The following is a 19076-nucleotide window of genomic DNA, read 5'->3' as shown; positions in this document are numbered from 1 at the left end:
AAATCTTACTATACAAATAAAATGCATAAAAAAACAAAATTTTTTTTAATTCAGTTATTTTTTTAATTATGTCTCGACTTGGTTTTGGCATTTTGCCTTGTGTACGCCGCTCCGCGCGGCTAGGGCAAAAATCTGGACGGCCGATTGCGGTATTCTGCACTCTTTAAACATGGCGGTGGTTTCAGACGCTTTGCTGTTGACTTCGGGCTTTCTTTTGCGTCTGGCACTCATTTACACTTCGATCGGCAAGCGGATCTCAGACAGAGTCGAAGTGTCCACGCCGCTCAACTCATGGAGACGGGTCACCGAAGGCCTGTACCTCCAGCGGATGCAGATGTCCCCTTACGACGGGGACGTCTTCCATGAACCTCCGCTGTCACTGGCACTCTACGACGGCCTCACCAGGGCGCTGGGAGATCACTACCTGCCGCTCTTCTTCGTCATATGTGACCTGGTGACCGCCCTGCTCCTGTCGGGCGCAGCCAAGAAAGGTATGCAGTTCATGGTGGCCCAAGAAAACCAGATCGGAAAGGCTAAGAGCGCCGAGTACATGCGTCTGACGGAGAAGTCGGTGCCGTCCGTTCCCAAGCTCGTACTGGCCGTCTACCTGTTGTCCCCGTACAGCCTCCTAAACTGCGTGGGAATGGCAACCACGACCTTCTCCAACCTCCTGCTGGCGGCGTTCCTTCTGGCTATGGTTCGTGGCCGCTGGCTCCTGGCGTCGGTGGTCCTAGCGCTGGAAGCCTACAAGTCCTTCTATTCCGTGATGCTTCTGGTGCCGGCCCTGCTCTACTTCGTCCAGGCACACCGAGGCACGGGTCGGGTATTCGTTCCGGCACTGGCGGCGGTTGCCGCCTTCGTGACCACTCTGGGCTCCCTCCTCTACGCGTCGTTTCTCGCCACGGGCTCCTGGAAGTTCCTGCGGTCCACCTACGGCTGCATCTGCTGGGTTCCGGACCTGACGCCCAACATCGGCCTCTTCTGGTACTTTTTCACCGAAGTGTTCGAGCACTTCCGGGCTTTCTTCCTCTGGATCTTCCAGCTCAACGCCTTCGTCTACATCCTACCGCTCGCCATCAGGCTGAGGAAGGAACCGCTTCTGCTGCTGTTCATCATCGCAGCGCTCACAGCGGTCTTCAAGTCCTACCCGAGCGTGGGCGACGTGGCGCTTTACACGGCCTTGCTGCCCATGTGGAGGCACGTCTTTCCTTACATGAAGCAGTACTTCTTGGTTGCCTGCGTGTTTGTGGCGTGCACGGCGCTTGCACCACTCCTCTGGCACCTTTGGATCTACTCGAGCAGTGCCAATGCTAACTTCTATTTCGGCATCACACTTGCGTTTAACACGGGGCAGATATTTCTCATCACGGATCTGCTGTTTGCCCACGTCAAGCGCAGGTTTTACCTCGAAAACGGGGATCCCAAGGAGATAGAGGCCAAAAACTTGAGGCTTGAGCTACACTAGGTGCTCCCGTGCACTTACCTTGGGCCCAGTTGTGACTCGGGTGCTGTGGAACTGTGCCAGGACATTTTGCCAGGGGCCCCAACTGGAGGTCACAGCATAAACGTTCCAGTGTGGGGACCATATCATAAGAAGGATTAAGCCTTGGGGCAAGGACTCTTTTTTTTTTTTTTTTTTTTGAGAACTTTCTGAGGATTGTGACCCAAACCTGCATTATTTAGTTTGTTGCTTAATTCAATCCAAATATATTTCAGAAGCAGGGAAACTAAAGTCAATGCAAATGTCAAGTACTAGCATTCTCCCCAGTGTGTTGTGATGAAATAAGAGATAGTAGAAGGTTGTTGGACCTTTGTAAATTACTGTGCACCCATTAGCCATGGGGGAGCTCTGTAAACAAGGTGGAACTGGTTCTCCGAAGCTTCGTAAGATATATTCAGCTGAGCAGGGTTTTAGTAGTAGTGTCTTTATTTCAGATAAAACCCGGGGATGCTTAAAAATCTGCTTGTATATCTCCTTCTTTGTTAATTGACAAGCATTGACACAGAGGAAACGTGTTGTGAGAGCATTGCACATGCTGTAAAAAACGAACAGAATATTTTCAGCATTTTTAGAAATTTCTGAGAGGTCAAACAAGACAGTAGAGAGTGCATATTTTTACCATCTGCATACATTACCAAATCAGTACGCCGAACCCTTGCTCCTCAGATTCAAGGAAAAAGTTTGAGAGGTTTAAAGATGAGATTGGGTTCAGGGTCTTCAAACAAGCAGCTCAAATATCTGAGTGGAGTAACAAAGGATTCTTTCAAATTAGAAATATACTGAAGCAATGGTGAGGGTGCCGGCTAGCTGGTGTAAATTGAGTATCACCTTTTGGCAGTATGTTCCCCATTTTATTGCTGCTCAGATGAATGCATTCAGTACAGTTGTAGGCATCATTGAGTGCTGTACAGAATGTGAGGGGCCTAGACTCGTTATGGCCCTATCGCTAGTTGGTAGATGACTGTATGCACCACATTGTGTTGTGATCAAATAAAACATGTCTACAAGAATTCATTTTTTGGACAGTTCAATTGAACTGAAAGGAAGTTACAGCCATGCATGTTGTAATTATGCCATTTTATATAAATCAGTTTTTTGTGTTTTTCTGGTAGGCTTCTATGAACTTTGAGCAACTTAAACTCAGGCTGCATCTTACTTTGGAGATTTCAGCAGTGGCTTAGTAACGTCCCAGTCACGTGGGGGGTGTGACACCTTAGTGACACCCGGCAGAGGCAGAGGTGACACACCTTTGCCGGGTGTCGCCTCTGGATGGCGCAAGTAAACGTCTAATTCACGTTCAATAGAGGTAATTTCTGGATCTTTTCGAAGCACTTTTGCCGCCCCTGCCAACGTGTAAGGAGGACTTCGAGGAGGAGGAGGAGAACGACCAATTTGCGCCGACTTTCGACCAACGTTACGACGTTACCTTTCGGCTCTGACTTTCGGTTGACTGGTTCAGGACGGCGAGTACGGTAAATACAAATATAGAAAAAAACAATATAATAATAGTAGTAATCTGGCACAGTTCTGAGCGGTTCTGGGCATAGTCTGAAGGTTTTTCGTTGCTGCTGCGACTTCTGTGCTCGCTGTGCTGTTGCCCACTGTACCCATTACGCGCACAAGCACGCAGCTGTTCGCTTATCGTCGGCGCTTATCTTGTCCACTACATCTTACTCATATTCTACCTCAAACTCGATGGCCGTCCTTGGCCTCAGTTCCCTGGCCCTCGTCAAGCCCAGCGGCCCAGTGATCGTGCTTTCCGCCTCGCCTTCATCTACAGATGCCCCTCCTTCCTCCCCCCTCCGTCAAGTCGGCCAAGGCAACCAAGGCCGTGCCAGATATCGCAGATCTGAGATCCAGCCCGCTGATCACGGACAAGTCTTCCCTCCGAGAGGATGAAGCTCCAGGACTACCAGTGGATGATCTTCGTTGCCCTGTTCCTGGGCTACGCCTGCTACAGCTACAACCGCAAGAGCGTGTCCTTCGCGCTGCCCGCACTGACGGTGGAAGGACTGAGCAAAGAGCAGGCAGGTGCGATCTGGGGATTTCACTCTGGGCATTTAATCATGCATGGCTTCTGGGATCCGAGTCCAAAAAATCTACGCGCACGTGGCCTTCGCGCCGCGTGTGTCAGAATTTCGGAGCCCATCAATCATCATCATCATCATTTATTAAACCTTGAGGGCCATTGCTGTCCTGTCATGTCGCACGTTTCGGCCGCCAGGCCGCGGCAGTTTTCGCTGCATACTTGGATAGGCGGCAGCCTCATGCTCATCTCCTTTTCGTTTTTTTCCACTAAGTGGCGCCTCCTTCTTTGGCGGTGAATCTTGATTTCAATGCTGATGCTAGACTTTTTTTTTTTTAACATGTCCGACGGCACTCTTGCTGGGCGTTCAAGTGTCGTCCAACGTCACTCCACCTACGCCTTCAAGTGCCGTTCGAAAGTCTCGTATAAAGAGAATTGCCAAAACGAGTTTTTCGGTGGTAAGATGTCTGTTTCATACGCTGCAAACCCATGTTAAATCCCCTCTGTGGGCTTACCTTTTTTTTCTTTTTTTCTCGAATATTTTGCTTTGTCGAGGTATTTGGTAATATTTACGACATTTCTTTTTTACGATTAACACTGAAAAAAACTAATGTTGACGACGAAACTTCGCTGAACAAAATGGTATGGGATTCCTTTTCCGGAGGTGCATGGGGGACAGCGGGGCTTGGGTTGCCGACAGGACGCCGCGAAGCGGCGTGTACGGCAGTGTCAAGTGGGTTAATAGTTTTGTAATTAGCAGCCGCATACTGTCGCTGCAAAGCGCCGTGAACTAGAGTTGCGCATTCAGCCTTGGCGGGTGGCCGTAACGTCGGCTTTCCTGCACGCCCTGGATGCTTTGCTCCTCACGTGACTAAATTTGTTGAATAGCGGCGCTGTGCGCGTCGCCGCGCATGGAAAACAGAAGAGGAGGAGAAAGAGGCGAAAGCAGGGGAACATACGCCAGGGCGCGAGCAACGTCGGCGGAGCGACCGTAAAGGTGGGTTTCTTGCACGGCATCGGATGCTTAATGCTCCTCACGTAATGGGTCTCGGTGAATAGCGGCGTGGCGGCGCGGGGAATACAAATGCGTAACTTTGCTCCTCCTTTGGGGGAGCATATCGAGGAACTCCAGCGTGAACGTAGGTGGGGGTGTGGGTTAACGAGCTCCCCAGTGATACATGCGCCTTCCGACTTCCTTTCGGACGGCACTTGTAGGCGTGAGTAGTGTGCCGTCAGACGGTACTGTTGACACAGCGTTTTTTTTAAAGGTTTCGGCGGTGTACAATGGGTAGCAATAGGAGTTAGAATGCTCCGATGGCGACCAGGCACTGCAGTCTAGCAGACAGCGAGGGGAGGGTCAGAACGGCAGTGTGGTTGTTTAAATATGTCTACTCAACCGCTGCTTGCGATACCTCCCCATCTTGGATGCATGCACAGTAGCTGTGTGACAGCATGGGTTGTGCTGCCTGGTCGCCGTTTGTGCATTTTAGCTCATATCGTTAGCTACTATATGTTTGTTAGGAGTACAGTGGTTTCCATACTGTTCATTAAAACTCTGTAGCCTCCCAAAAGTGAAGTCCGGTTCACGGCAGAGTTATTTTTTTATTAATTTATTTTATTTTATAATATGTCCCTTTGTGCATAGTTCCCAAAAACAGCTGGGTTACTCCAGTCTGCTGTACTTGCCTTTGGGACACCTTACTGTCACGATCCTTCTAGAACGTGGACGAAGAGGGCCGAAGCACCCGCCGAGAAGAGACAACACACAGCCTGGTTGTGAGGGTGGACGATGACTGACTGGGGCGGCGTGCGCTCTACGGCGTTTATTCGGCACGGTGATCAATGTTGCCCGCCGAGCCTGGCGGCCACAGATGGGCGGACTGGAGGGGGCGCTACATACTTGTTACATTCCTCCCCCCAGTTTGTTTTTTCTAAAAACAAAATAAATAACTACACAACGCACACGGCCGACACCAACTCTGCGTCTGGTCGTGCAAAGTCCTGGCCGGTCGACGATGAAGGTCACCCCGGCGAGTAGCGGTCAGGTGGCCTTCGCTGCTGCATGTTCCGCCTGGTCACTGGTGTCGACGGGCCGGGTGTGGCAACTCTGGGCGCCGCCTGAACCGGTCGCGCTCCATCCGGTGGAGCCGCAGGGACCGGATTTGGGAGTGGCACCGGTCGAACTGGTGCCACAGGAGTGGCGACGCTTGTCGCCTCCGTGGTGGGTGGCGCTCCACTGGCCGCGACTGGTGCTGTCGTTGATCCCCCTGTGGGCTGGTCCTCCGAAGCGACGGCCGAGGGTGCAAGCCAGGTCCTGGAGCGAGGCCTGACATGGTCGGCGTGCCGGTGCCAGGTGGTCCCGTCGGGCATGTGGACGAGCTGCAACGAGGCACTCGCTGGTGAAACCACATTTCCGGCAGACCAGGGTGAGCCAAAACGGAAGTCTTTGGCGTAGACCGACGCTCCCGGCTCCTGCAAAGGCCCGGGACGGCACCCTCGGTCAGCAGCCAGCTTCTGCTTCAGCTGCTTCAGGAGGGCCATGGACCGGAAGTCTGGATGTAAGACGTCCAAGGGTGTCTTGACCATCCGGTCCAGCTGAAGCTCACAGGGGGCATGGCCAGTGACCTCATGGGGTGTGGTCTGGCACTGGAACAGTACCCGGGCAACCTGCCTCCGGAAATCCTGGGGCTGGCTCTTCTTGAGCTTGGTCTTGATAGTCTGTACCACTCGCTCGGCTACACCATGAAAAGTGGGGTGGTACGGCGGAACCAGCATCCGGCGGATCCCATTCCTCTGCAGCCAGTCCAGGTGCTCGGTGCTGGCGAAAGCGGGGCCATTGTCGGACACAATAATGTCTGGCAATCCCTGCGCCGTGAAGACCTGCCGCAGTATTGCAATAGCCGCGCTTGGCGATGGAGTAGTGACTGGCAGTGCCTCCACCCACTTGGAGAAAGCATCCACTACCACCAGGAAGTGGTGGCTCTTGAAGGGTCCCGCATAATCAACGTGCAGGCGGGACCAGGGCCTCTGTGGGAACGGCCAGGGGGTGATCTCCACGTGGTGCGAGGCTCGCTGATTCTCCTGGCAGACGTGGCAGCCTTGCACCTGGTGTGCGATGTCCTGGTCCAGGCCAGGCCACCAAACGTGCGACCGTGCCACCATCTTGGTCATTTCCACACCAGGATGCCCCGCACGAAGCAGCTGCAGGACCCTGGCTCGGAGACTTTGTGGAATCACCACCCTGGAACCCCACAGCAGGTAGCCCTGCTCCAAGCTCAGCTCGGCGGCCTTGTGGCTGTAGGCCTGATGACGCAGCTCCTCCCCTCTGGAAACCGCCTTGACCACCTGAGACAGGTCCGGGTCCCGGCTGGTCGCCTGCGCCACCGCAGTCCTGGTGAGTACCCCCGGGTAGGCCCGCTCCAGCAGGAAAACGTCAGCTGGTTCTGGAACTGCAGCAAGCACCTCCGGCAGGGCCAGGCGGCTTAGGGCGTCGGCAGGTCCCAGGCCCTTCCCAGGGCGGTAGACCAGCTTGTAACTGTAGGCCGCCAGCGTCAAGGCCCAGCGTACCACCCGAGGCGATGCTTGAACTGGGACTGCCTTGTCAGGCCCCAGCAGCAGCTTGTGGTCCGTGACCGCCTCGAATTTCCGGCCCCACATGTACTGGTGGAAGCGCTCGACCCCGAACATGAGGGCCAAGCCTTCCTTGTCGAGCTGGCTGTAGCGTTGCTCTGCCACATGGAGACGACGAGAAGCAAACGCCACAGGGTGTTCCTGACCATCCTGACCCCGGTGCGACAGGATGGCTCCTACCCCGTACGGCGACGCATCCACGGTGAGGACTACAGGCTTGGCCGGATCGAAGTGCACCAGCACCGGAGCCTTGATCACTAACTTCTTGCTGTGCTGGAAGGCCAAATCCTGCTCCTTCTTCCAGGCCCACTGCTGACCATCCCGAAGCAGGCGATGCAGCGGCTCTAGATGCGTCGACAGGTTGGGCAGGAACCTCCTGTAGAAGTTTATGAGGCCGAGGTAGCTCTAAAGCTCCTTCTTGCTCTTGGGCTTCGGCACCTTGAGCACGGCCTCGATCTTGCGGGGTGCCGGGGCAAGGCCAGCCTGGGAGATGATGTGTCCCCGGTACTTGACACTGGGGGTCAGGAACACGCGTTTGTCCAGCCTCAGCTTGAGACCGGCGTCCTGTAATCGTGTCAGGACTTTGCGCAGGTTCTGCAGGTGGTCCCCGTCGTCGGTACCGGTAACCAGGATGTCGTCCAAGTACACCGCCACGTGCCTCATGCCCCTGAAGAGGTTGTCCATCTCCCTCAGGAAGATGGCTGGGGCTGAGGCCATGCCGAACAGTAGGCGCATGTACTGGAAAAGTCCCATGGTTGTCGAAATGGTGACATACTTCCGGGCGGCATCCTGGAGTACCAGCTGCTGATGGGCATCTCGAAGGTCGAGCTTGAAGAACTTCTGTCTTCTGGACAGAGCCGACCAGAGATCTATCCGAAGCAGCGGGTACTTCTCGACGGTAGTGACGGGGTTGATGGTGACCTTGAAGTCCCCGCAGATCCTGACGCGGCCGTCTCGCTTGAGGACTGGAACAATCGGTGCGGCCCACTCGGAGGTCTTGACGGGCACCAGGATCCCCTCTCGCTGCAGCCGTTGCAGCTCCTGGGTGACCCTGCCTTCAGTGCGAACGGTAGCGGACGCGGCTTGAAGAAACGGGGCCGGGCTCCCTCAGGTACGTGGATGCCAACCGTCGTGCCGGCGAAGGTGCCCACCCCCGGCTGGAACAGGGACTGTAAGTCGGTCAGGAGGCTCGGGACGTCTTTCATCACGTGCAGGGCAGCTTCCTGGTACTCCGGCAGCCGAACACCCAGTGCGTGACGCGCACTGGGTGTTCACGTTCTGGGAGTCACGCTGCTGGGCCACTTCCGGCTCAGCAGCGTCGCAACGACCCCTTGGTTAGATAAAGGGAAAGGATTGCCTCCCTGTCGCCAAGGTGAATGCTGATTTGGGCCCGACCCTGGACCTGGGAAAGCTGCCCGGAGTAGCTGCGCAGCATGACATCAGACGCCTCGATGAACACGCCAGGGAAGGTCCGCTTGAACAGCTTCCCGGCCATGACCGACACTCTGGCCCCCATGTTCAGCTCCATGGTGATGGGGTTGCCGCAGATTTCAACAGACACCAAGTAAGGTGGCACAGACAACGAAAGTTTATTCGTGTGCCACACGTCGAAAATCTGCAGCTCCTCAGCCACGACGTGGACCCTGGCTGAAGAGGTACCCGGACCTGGTGCCGCTCGTCCCCGCCGCGTTCTCTTGCGACGGCCACCCTGGCCGCGGGCTTGGCTGGAACCCGGGCTTGAACCAGGCTGCTGCTGCTGCTGGCCGCCGCTAGTCCTCCCCCCTCGGCAGACATGTGCGAGGTGCCCAGTTCTTTTGCACGTAAAGCATTGTGCATGGACGAACTGGCACTGTGAGGGGGAGTGGGCAGCACCGCAGCGGCTGCAGGCACCGCTTCTTGCCGCCATCTTGTTCACCGCTGCTTCCGTCGACGGTGAGCCGGCCGCACGCGCAATTTCGCTGGCGTCCCTTGCTGCGGCTTCCATCGCCTGCGCTGCCTTCACCGTGTCGTCCAGGGAGGGGTCGAGGAGCTCCAGGAGTCGCGTCTGCATGGTGGGGTTGTTGATGCCGCAGACGAACCGGTCCCGGAGTAGCGAGTCCAACTGGTCGCCGAAGGCGCAGGTGTTCGCTAACCCTCGTAGCGCAGCGACGAACTGCCCGAGGGTCTCCCCGTCTTGGCGGCTCCGGTTGTTGAAGCGAAACCGCTCCATAAGCGTGGACGGCACCGGGCTGAAGTGCGAGCGCAGCGTGGCGAGCAGCTCACCCAGCGTTTTGACGTGCGGTGTGGCCGGCTTGAGGAGGTCGAGCAGGAGACTGAAGACTCGGGTCCCGCAGCTGGCCAAGAAGATGTCCCGCTGTTTCGCCTCGGGCGTGTCGTTCGCCCGGAAGAACACGTTGAGTTGTTCTTCGTAGACTGGCCAGGCGGACCCATCTCCCTCGAACGGCTCGAGCCTCCCGTACAGCGGCATGGCAACAGGAGCGGGTGGCTGTGTTCCGACTCTCTCGGCGGCGTGGGCCGAACCGTGCACGTTGGTGCAGTGCCACGGTTCCTCGTCGCCAGTGTCACGATCCTTCCAGAAAATATGGCAAAAAAAACAGTGTTTGACCAAACACTTGCCAAAAGTTTTTGTGTAAAGACTATATCCATTGTACAGAAACAAGATTGGTTTCATATTAGTCACTCTCATTAGGTCTATTAGGGATGATTATAGTCTTGCATAATTAATTTTTAGTGCAAAAAAAAAAGTGTTGCAATATGTCCACCTATCCCAGAAACTCTTGGTATCGTTGAAAACCATTAAAGGGCAACTCCGCTTTATTTTTGATATTTAGAAAACTATGTAGCCCTCTTCAGTATCACATAGGAAGACCCCATGTCAAATATTACGATTTAATTCCGTCTACATATTTAAGGCTGCGGTCCCACGGCAGCCATCTTGAACAAGGCGTTAGTTCAACCAATAGATGGCGACACGCACCCGTGGGGTGGCCGAAACCAGTGGGATGGCTCGAGCACCATCACGTTCCCCTCGTGGCCTAGCTCGCGCCGCTGCCAGCTGTGCCAGCTGTGCTCAGCTATATAGCTCAAGTAGCTCAAGTAGCGTGGCCCAGCAAACGGATGTATGCGAGAATGTCAGGCTGGGTATAAATTGTTGTCTGATATAGGGAGATGCGGTTCGGCGGTTGTAACGGGCTTTCGCAATAAATCTTACCAAGAAGGAATCAAATGTTGATTGACGTGTTAATATTCTATAAATGAGAATTTCTTCTGCAGGAATGCACGCTCAGTTGACTCCATCTACCAAGACACCAGTGGGGGCGGACGTCAAGTAAACTGCTTCGCGATTTACATTACTTACCTCACCATTTTAATGACGACTAAAATAACGTTAAAAAAATATTATGCTTCACGGGGTCCGGAAGATGTTGTAAAGGTTGTTACATTATAGGGGGGGGGGGGGGGGTGTTCCCAGAAAACAAACGCCGTTGCAATATTTTCGGAAGTACCGACACACATAATGTTGTAAATACAACTTAGGAGGAATATGATGAAAACTATCAGAAGAAATAGGAAGACGTTTATTTACAATGATGACGCTATGAATGAACGGCGTTTAGCGACGGCAAGTTATGAGCGTTCGGGAATTAATAAGTTCACGTGATTGCTAACTATGGGCATGCGTTTTTGTCGGGAGATGGTGTTGCGGTGATGAGCTGATATCGGACGACTCGTGGCAGACGAACAAGCAAGTTTCTTAGCGAATGGTAAGTAGCCAGTGTCAAGCACAACACGTGGCTACCGACGTTGTCGACGTTTCGAACACTTACCGCTTTCGACAAAAGTCCTGGAACCTAGGCTAACTTTCTGGAAAGACTCGAAGTCTTCATTGAGTCCAACGCCATCATGAACAGTAACTGCAAACGATCCACTATTCAATCGGTGGGTGGCAAAACGTATCCGCATCTGCGGACTCATGGGCCATGCATACTCTAAGTGGCTGGAAGTTTACACGATGCCTGCCACGGCGTCCAAACACGTCATTGACGTTCTACGCTCTCTTTTACCTACATTTGCCCTACCGAAATTATTTTTTTCTAAAAACGCGCCAAATCTTGCTTGAAACAAAATAAACTAGTTTTTGAAGAAAAAAACCGGCATCTGGCATCACATTAGTGCTCCATACCATCCTGCAACTAACGGGCATGCAGAACAGATGGTGTGCGAAACAAAAAAAAAACAAAAAAAACGACCTTTTGAAAGTTTACGGAAGAACAGTTCAGTGAAGAATCGCCAGGTTGTTGTTCAAGTTGCACGCGACGGTCTCATCTAACACGGTAAAAACACCCGCCGAAGCAATATTCGGCGAACGAAGAACCACACCCCTCGATCTCATGATACTATGGCTTACAAACGAAGATTGAGAGATTCCCAGATCGGGAGTAATTGCAGTTTATTCGGTCGGACAACTCGTCTACGTAAGGAATTTCAGCCCAAGTCGGGCCTTTCATGTAAAACTTGAGTAGAAAAGTCTCTATGTTGGTTGACCAGAAGGAGCCATCTCTCTGAATACGTTGGATATCAATGCCCTTCAGTGTAAATATAACTAAATCACAAAACTCTCTTTGTGTATTGTGTAACTGCCCTTGTATTTGATAGTAGAAGCTATGGTGGTGATTTGGACCTTTCACACCAGGCTCCTTTTTCTTATTTTTCGCCTCGTACTCCTTTGCGGTTTAAGTATGCTTCAAGAATCTTTTGGAACGGGGACACCTTACGTCAACGAGGCCATTTGTTCCAAGTAGTTGCAATCAGGGAATGCTGCTAGAAATCCGTCCCTCCTATTAACGAATAAGCCGCACTTCTGCACAGTGCAGTTTTCCTGTTCCACGTACAGTTGTAAAGCAGCATCCTCATTGATTCTACCATTTTCTGTTGCGGGTGAAGAAAGTCTTTGGGTACACGATACTTGAAACAAGTCTGGGACTGTACGTTGTGGTTCGACACCCACTAATGTCGTCGTCCTTATAGAGCCTCATCATTTAATCATTACCTCGTCACCTCATATTGCTCTTCATCAACAGTAAGTACCGGGTGAAACAAGGAGACGGTAGGCTCTTCAAATCGACCGGAAAATTCGGTTTCTTAACCTATCGCGCTACGACTTTGTGCAGCGTTGCCGACAGATGGTGCATTTTTTTCGTAAAATTTGCAAAGAGCGAACTTACCTGAGGAAAAAGTAAAGAAAGAAAAAGGCTTAGCTCCTATGGAAACGCAGCGACGCCACCGGTCTGCAATCAACACGGCGCCGTTTCGCACGGGAGGCAAGAGATGGCGCAAGCGGTCGCGACGCCAACTGCCGCCAACGAACGAGCAGACGACGCCAAGAGTCGGCGTATTTAGCAGACAAGGAACTGCAGTACCTTGTTGTTACCGCGCCTGTTTTTGTTTCTGCGACTCTGGCCGCCCGCGGAACGCGTTCCGCTTTTGAGTCGAAAAGATTGTCTGCTAAAGACGCTGGCTCTCGGCTCGGTCGTTGCTCGGTCGTTGGCGGCGTTCGTCGCGCCATCTCTTGTGTACCGTGCGAAACGGCGCAGTGTTGATTGCAGACCGGTGGCGTCGCTGCGTTTCCATAGGAGCTAAGCCTTTTCTTTCTTTACTTTTTCCTCAGGTAAGTTCGCTCTTTGCAGATTTTACAAAAAAAATGCACCATCTGTGGGCAACGCTGCACAAAGTCGTAGCGCGATAGGTTAAGAAACCGAATTTTCCGGTCGATTTAAAGAGCCTACCGTCTCCTTGTTTCACTCGGTACAATAGGCTATCGCCATATAACAATCCAAGAATTGAAAAATTGAGTCGTTCAGTCCTTCAACAAGTTTATCTTTATATAATGTTATTACGTTACATTACCTCGAGACGATCGACGTCCATCGTCGATCTTCAAATACTTATACCTGTATATAAATTAGACGCGGGGGGGGGGGGGGGGGGGGTCGGTGGCCGAGTGCATGGTCTAGCGCACACCAGCTCGGACCACTTGGAGCGAAAGCTCGCGCTGCAGAAGCCACCCCGCCCCTGCCCGTTTTGATCTGGAAGAGCGTCGAACCGGCGTGAGGTCGTGTATCACTACTGCGTGGTGCACGTTAAAGACCCCAGGTTTGCGGTTGAACCGCACTGGCTAAATTGCTCATTTACAGCTGAGAGTCAGACGCCCACTAAGGCGGACTAATTTCCGGCTGTATAAACATACACACAACAATCTGCAATTAGACGCATAATAACAAAGAGCACAGCGTGCCGCCTCTTTTCTTTGGATGCCTTTTTTAAACCAGCGCAAGCTCGCGCGTTCTCTCTTTTGAGACGGAGAACGGTCGCACATAAAACCCCCGTTCCTCGTACCCGGCCGCTTCCTCCTCTCATTATGTGTAGTTGGTTATAACTAAATAAGCTATAATAGTGCTGTATATTCATACTTACTTTCAGTTTCAGTCAGGAAAAAGGAGTTTCGCGGGAATTAGAGCAAATAAATTAGCTTTGCTTAGAGTATCGGCACTCTCTTCCCCGGCAGTGTTGTGAACGCCGCCATTCTGGTGCTTGTGCAGAGCAGGCGCCACTGCCGATCGTCATGATTCAAAAGTGCGACATCCTCAGCATTAGATTCGGTGTTGGGAAGCTCATGTAATGCTGCTTTGCTTTGTCGCACACTGTTTAAAGTGGAGGACGGAAAAGCGTTTCTTGTGATTTCAGATAAAGCTTCAAATAACTGGCAACCATGATTTTAAGCCACAATATGGCCAAGTGTCGCTACTCTGACGCGTAGCTTATTTAATGACACTTCATGCTCTTGTTCAAGAGGCTTGTAATACCTGGAGGGTCCATGACGTAAGCCCCGTGGATTCCACAAGCCAATACCTTTTGACACCTGCCTCTTCCTCATTGTTCCCGCTTGTGCCTGTAAATTAGCTACGGTTCAGAGTAACAACACTTGGCCATATTGTGGCTTAAAATCATGGTTGCCAGTTACCTGAAGCTTTATCTAAAATCAAAAGAAACGCTTTTCCGTCCCCCACAAATGCTTAAACAACCCGCGACAGAGCATTGCAATATTGCATCAGCTTCCTAGCACCGCATCTAATGCTGAGAAAGTCATACTTTTGGATCATGACGATCGGCAGTTGCGTTTGCTCTGAACAAGACCCGAAATGGCGGCGCCCAAAACAATGGACCTTTTCCACATACCAACGGCACCAGGCGGTGACTGCACGAACTAAAAATCGAGGAAGTGACCTACCTGCGCTACCAATCGATAATGGGAGGTATACGCTACCAGTTTCTTCGCTCTCTCAGCAGCGGCGCCTGCCCAACGCGACTTTAAAGAGGGGCATCTATGGCGTCCACCCAAATGTCGTGTTTTCCTTTTCGTCGACGCTCTTTTTTTGTGTAACGCAATTATGTATATGCTGCAGTTACGTGTTCTACTTGCTGATATACAGCCTCCTTCTGATTTTCCTCGATTTTTCGTTCCGACTTCCGCCGCTTGGCATCGGGCGCTCGCGCGTGCGCAGAACGCTTCTCGGAAAAGGTCCATTTTGGGGAACGGAGTGCCGATACTTTGAAGCTCATTTAGTGACTCTAGGCATGAAGTGAACTCGGGTATATTATTTTCCTCTTCGTCTTTATTGTTTATTGATCTTCGTCTTTATTGTTTATTGTTTATCGAATAATGAACACATTATATCACGCTACGCGTGTGTAATTATTTGTCTTAGATTTATTAACATGACCCAGTACTTTAACCATTCATTTATCGATAGTAAATCTTCCAATATATTTTTTAAATGTGAAGGTAAAAAGACACGGAGATTGATGATGATACAGACGCCAACGCCGCCCTCGGAAATTTTTTGAACACTAAAAATCAGCAGTTTGTCTGCCATCCGCCAGGTAGCGCAACAAAACACCCAAACAGTTTTTAATTGTTTTTAAAATTAGCTAAGCTCTACACCTATTAAGAAACCAAAGCAAGATCATTGTGAAAACTTAATACATCGCAATGTATATCTATTCCAAGCAATAAATGCAATTAGATGCCAATAAATCTGTTTGATGTCCAAAAAAGATACGCGTCAAAAACAGGTAAGTTTGAAGGGCTCCTGGAGCGTTATGACTTTGAAAATGAAAAAAAGCCATCGTCCACCTCTTGCGCAACCATTGCAGCTCTAAATGTTATAAAAGGTTTTATCATAGTTTAATTATTTCCTCAGCGGCATTTGAAGTACCATGACTCGAAGCACAAAAAAGTGCTATGTTTGATATAAAATATCTAAACAAACAAATTTTACACAACATCAATTTTTTTTCTGCATATTACCAATTATAAGCACTACATCTGTTGCTAATTTCATTGCCCTGGCGCTTGTCATTAAAAACGTATCTGTGCTGAAAAATGTCAATTTTAGGGCAATATTTGGAGGGATGAAAAAAACAAAGTAGTGCAAATACCAAAAAAGTGTATCGTCACATTCTGCTCCGACATCATCTTAACAAAACTGCTATATTGGAACCGTGCTATCTTTAATGAATCGTTCATAAAACATGAACTAGCGGAGCAAGTGAGGGTCCGCGCCATAATATTAGCAACGCTGCAAACGCGCATGAACGGTAAAAACCAACACATATATAATATCAAATGAAAGAGGATTGCATTGCCTTTCGAATGACATCAATCCCACAAAACAGTATTTAAAAGGAGATCAGTAATGGCCTGCCAAAAAGTACCTAAACTGCCACATTCAGTGGGACCGTGGCCTTAATAAACTGGCCAGCAAACCTTCAAGTGAGCCAAGTCGCCGAAATTTGCCAACTCTAGCGTGCGACGTGAGGTGCAATCGTCAGCGCATTCAACGTGACGGAGTTGGAGCGGCCAACGTTGAGCCACTACGACAAAGGCATGTCTACGTCATTCTCACATTTTGTTTCTTTTTACTTCTCGGAGCAAAATTGAACGATGACGTCATGAGTTTCTCCTCCCGGTGTTGGCTGAACGGCGTCCACGTGATCACCATAACGCGGGTGCGCTAGTTTGCGCTGTCCTGCGCGCAAACTAGCGCGCAGGGCAGCGCTAGTTTGCGCGTGTGTGAGCACTTGGCAAGAGATCCTTGCCGAGTGCTCACACAACATTCGTGTTCATTACGTTTGGATCTAAGTCCACGCTGATTGCCAACGCAGCTCTCGTGTCAAATAGATCCTCAGAGTGAGCGGCAGAAATATGGCAGCCTCGGATAATTAGCACAGCAGCCACTAGAAGCGCACACTCTTGAGTAGTGTCTGTTGCTGGCTTCACAGTTGATGTCACACTTGCAATTTATATAGGTAATTCTTGTAAGAGTTGCCCGCGGCTTCGTGGCAAACAGAGGGCGCGAAATATGTGCAGGGATGTATGGACGTCTAATGCCAAATAGTATGCAGGTACGATGATGAGTGCCCAGAACCTGGCCTATGCCGGCAGCAAGTTCACGTGCGGGGTGCTTGCGGACCGACTTAGCACTCGGTTGCTGTTTGGCGTGGGACTGGTGTTGAGCGGGCTGGTCACCTTGGGCTTCAGCGCAACTTCAGTGTCTTCCCTGGCGGGTTACCTGGTGTCCATCCTCTGGTGCCTTAACGGCATCGCCCAGGGCTGTGGCTGGCCAGCCCTTGTCAAGCTGCTCCAGCAGGTACTCCAAATAGGATCACAACCAGGGGCAGATTTAGGGGGGAGGGCGACCACCCCCCCTAAGCCCCCCAAGGTCAACTTTCTTTTAATGAAACAATTGATATACACCAGCCAAAAGGTCTGTTTTTGGTGAAAGCAAATATTGGGCCAACAAGATAGATGTGGGTGATGTTTCGGCCATAATGTCATATCTCAGCAGACTCCCCCCCTCCCTGCTGCCAGCCGAATGCCTATCGCTCCCCCCCCCCCCCCCCCCAAGCCTGACCCATTAATCCGCCTTTGATCACACCTGAGATTAACAACGGAACTTGTGACCGGCAAGTTGGCGATTGGGCTAATACTGAACCCACAGACCCTGCGGCATATACATAATTGATTTGAGGCCTGTTCGGACCGAGCGGTTGTCCAAGAACTTTGGTGTGTGGCAGGGAGCCGAGCCAGGGCAGGAACTCATCAGGAACCCGGAATCGTGAAGGACCAGGGAGCAGGAGGTGTGTCTCTAATACTAACTCTATATATATACCCATGGACAAGTTTACAACATGAACGGAAGAACAATGTTGAAAACACACAGTAGCAGCCGCCTGCTGCTGCTTTTATGACGTTACTTTTCCCCACATCCCTAGTAGGGAATTCCTATCGTCCCTGCCTTGACCAAAACGGCGTGGTCAGTGTTCGTTACATTCAAAAACGCCCCTTCCCGCCCCTTGGTCGGTCACCGGTGCCGTCGAAGTCCGGATGGGGCAAAAAGATAATTACCCCCAGGTGCAGATTCTTGGTTTTCGCACGCTAAGACGATAATCCCATCAGCGCTTTAAACTGAGAATAGGGCGCAAAGCCCCCTCCTTTGTTCAGGGCGTCCCAAGACTGTCGATGGCGCTGTACGTTTAGGCGAGACAGAAGCAGCAAGGGGAGGGGCCGGAAGTAAGGACGCGTTGGTCAACTCGATGATCCCCTTGCACCAAGGTGCACAGTGCCCCCAAGTCACGTCTCGCTTCGTTTCCGGGCACAGCTGACCAAAGCCCCGTGGCGACGTTTCACCGGTGCCGGTCGGAATAGATAGGGAAGGTCATTTACTGGGGCCTTTCGCAACAGTACAGAGATGAAGAAATAAAAATAATGTGCCTCTGTCCGCTCCCGCCGCAAGGCACTGCAGACTTAAAACCAATCCGAACAAAATGAATTGGATCATGAGATAAGTGTGAATTTCAGAGTGAAGCCAATTTGGGAAGGGAAAAAAAAATTCAGGACTGGCCAATGGAACAGCCTGGGGAAAACCAGCGGGGCAGAGCCCTTCCTCCTCTGCTCGACCCCTGTGCGACCCCTACTAGGCCACAAGCGTGCATCACAGTGAGTTCGACGGTCACCGCTTGGCAACCGTGAATCAAGCAGCCCCGCCGCCAGTGATTAGTTTGACATCCCTTGGCTCCCCTTGGGGACATGCACCTTTTCCACAAAGGCATTGCCATCTTGAATGTCGTCACTTCCGGTATGGGCGAAAACATAGCTTTGCTGTTGCCACATCAATAGAAGACATCCAGGATATAAGCGTAACTGTCACCCATTCTCATTTTGTCTCACCTCTATTCTTGTACTATTTGCAGGTTAAAATGTTTCATTATTTTTTGTCGCACATACCGAATATGTCTACCAGGTGACTGGAGACGAGAATAAACGAAAAAGGTTTACCGTAATATCCCGAGTCATCGCCCACCCCCCTACCGCCTGAAATTCATAAAAAAGTGGGGTGGGCCATGTCTCGGTGGGTGAGCACAAACAATTGAAAAAAAGCGGAAAAAACCGCCTATTTTTCTCTGCGTATCTAGCGCTGATGCACAAGAGATACATCAAACTCAAAACTCGATTTAGTTTCATTGTTTTATAGAAAAAAATGCTCAATAAAGAATATTTTACTATAGCGAAGTCCGTTGCTTGCATACGCGCTAGAAACACCGCCGATCTGCATATAGCGCGAACGTTTGTTCCGCGAAAGAATGTCACCACTATGTTCTCCTAGTTAGTAAAAAAAAAAAAAGAAAGAAAAGTCTACAAGAAAATGGAAAAACCAACCAGGCGCAACGAGCGAGCGAGCGAGCGAGCGAGCGAGCAGACCAAAGAAGCGACCAAGAGCAATGCTGGGAAAGCGGGAAAGCCGGCGGTCGTGTTGGCAAATACTTTGGCGTCGGGCCAAGTCGGGCGCCTTGTCAATT

General features: G+C 51.2%; 3 protein-coding genes across 3 annotated transcripts in view; all 3 read left to right on the top strand.

Moving 5' to 3' along the window:
• The window catches only part of LOC115323048 (carboxypeptidase E), a 144941-nt gene that overhangs the window by 58957 nt on the left and 66908 nt on the right, over positions 1–19076 (top strand). The window lies entirely within an intron of this gene.
• Positions 169–2515, top strand: LOC115323047 (phosphatidylinositol glycan anchor biosynthesis class U protein). The gene has a single exon (XM_029983429.3). It carries the CDS (start codon positions 170–172, stop codon positions 1463–1465), a length of 1296 nt encoding a protein of 431 aa, XP_029839289.2. The 5' UTR covers position 169; the 3' UTR covers positions 1466–2515.
• The window catches only part of LOC120837789 (glucose-6-phosphate exchanger SLC37A4), a 56462-nt gene continuing 40276 nt past the window's right edge, over positions 2891–19076 (top strand). Inside the window, exons 1-3 of the mRNA XM_040207381.3 lie at positions 2891–2973; positions 3282–3532; positions 16623–16867. Of these exons, the coding sequence (XP_040063315.1) occupies positions 3397–3532; positions 16623–16867 (381 nt within the window). The 5' untranslated portion in view covers positions 2891–2973; positions 3282–3396. The remainder of the gene's footprint in view (positions 2974–3281; positions 3533–16622; positions 16868–19076) is intronic.

Source organism: Ixodes scapularis, unplaced genomic scaffold (assembly GCF_016920785.2).
Source record: "Ixodes scapularis isolate PalLabHiFi unplaced genomic scaffold, ASM1692078v2 PGA_scaffold3__209_contigs__length_174095766, whole genome shotgun sequence".
In the NCBI taxonomy this organism is placed as follows: Eukaryota; Metazoa; Arthropoda; class Arachnida; order Ixodida; family Ixodidae; genus Ixodes; species Ixodes scapularis.
Note: the sequence above shows the minus strand (reverse complement) of the source record. Positions and strands in the feature narration are given on the sequence as shown.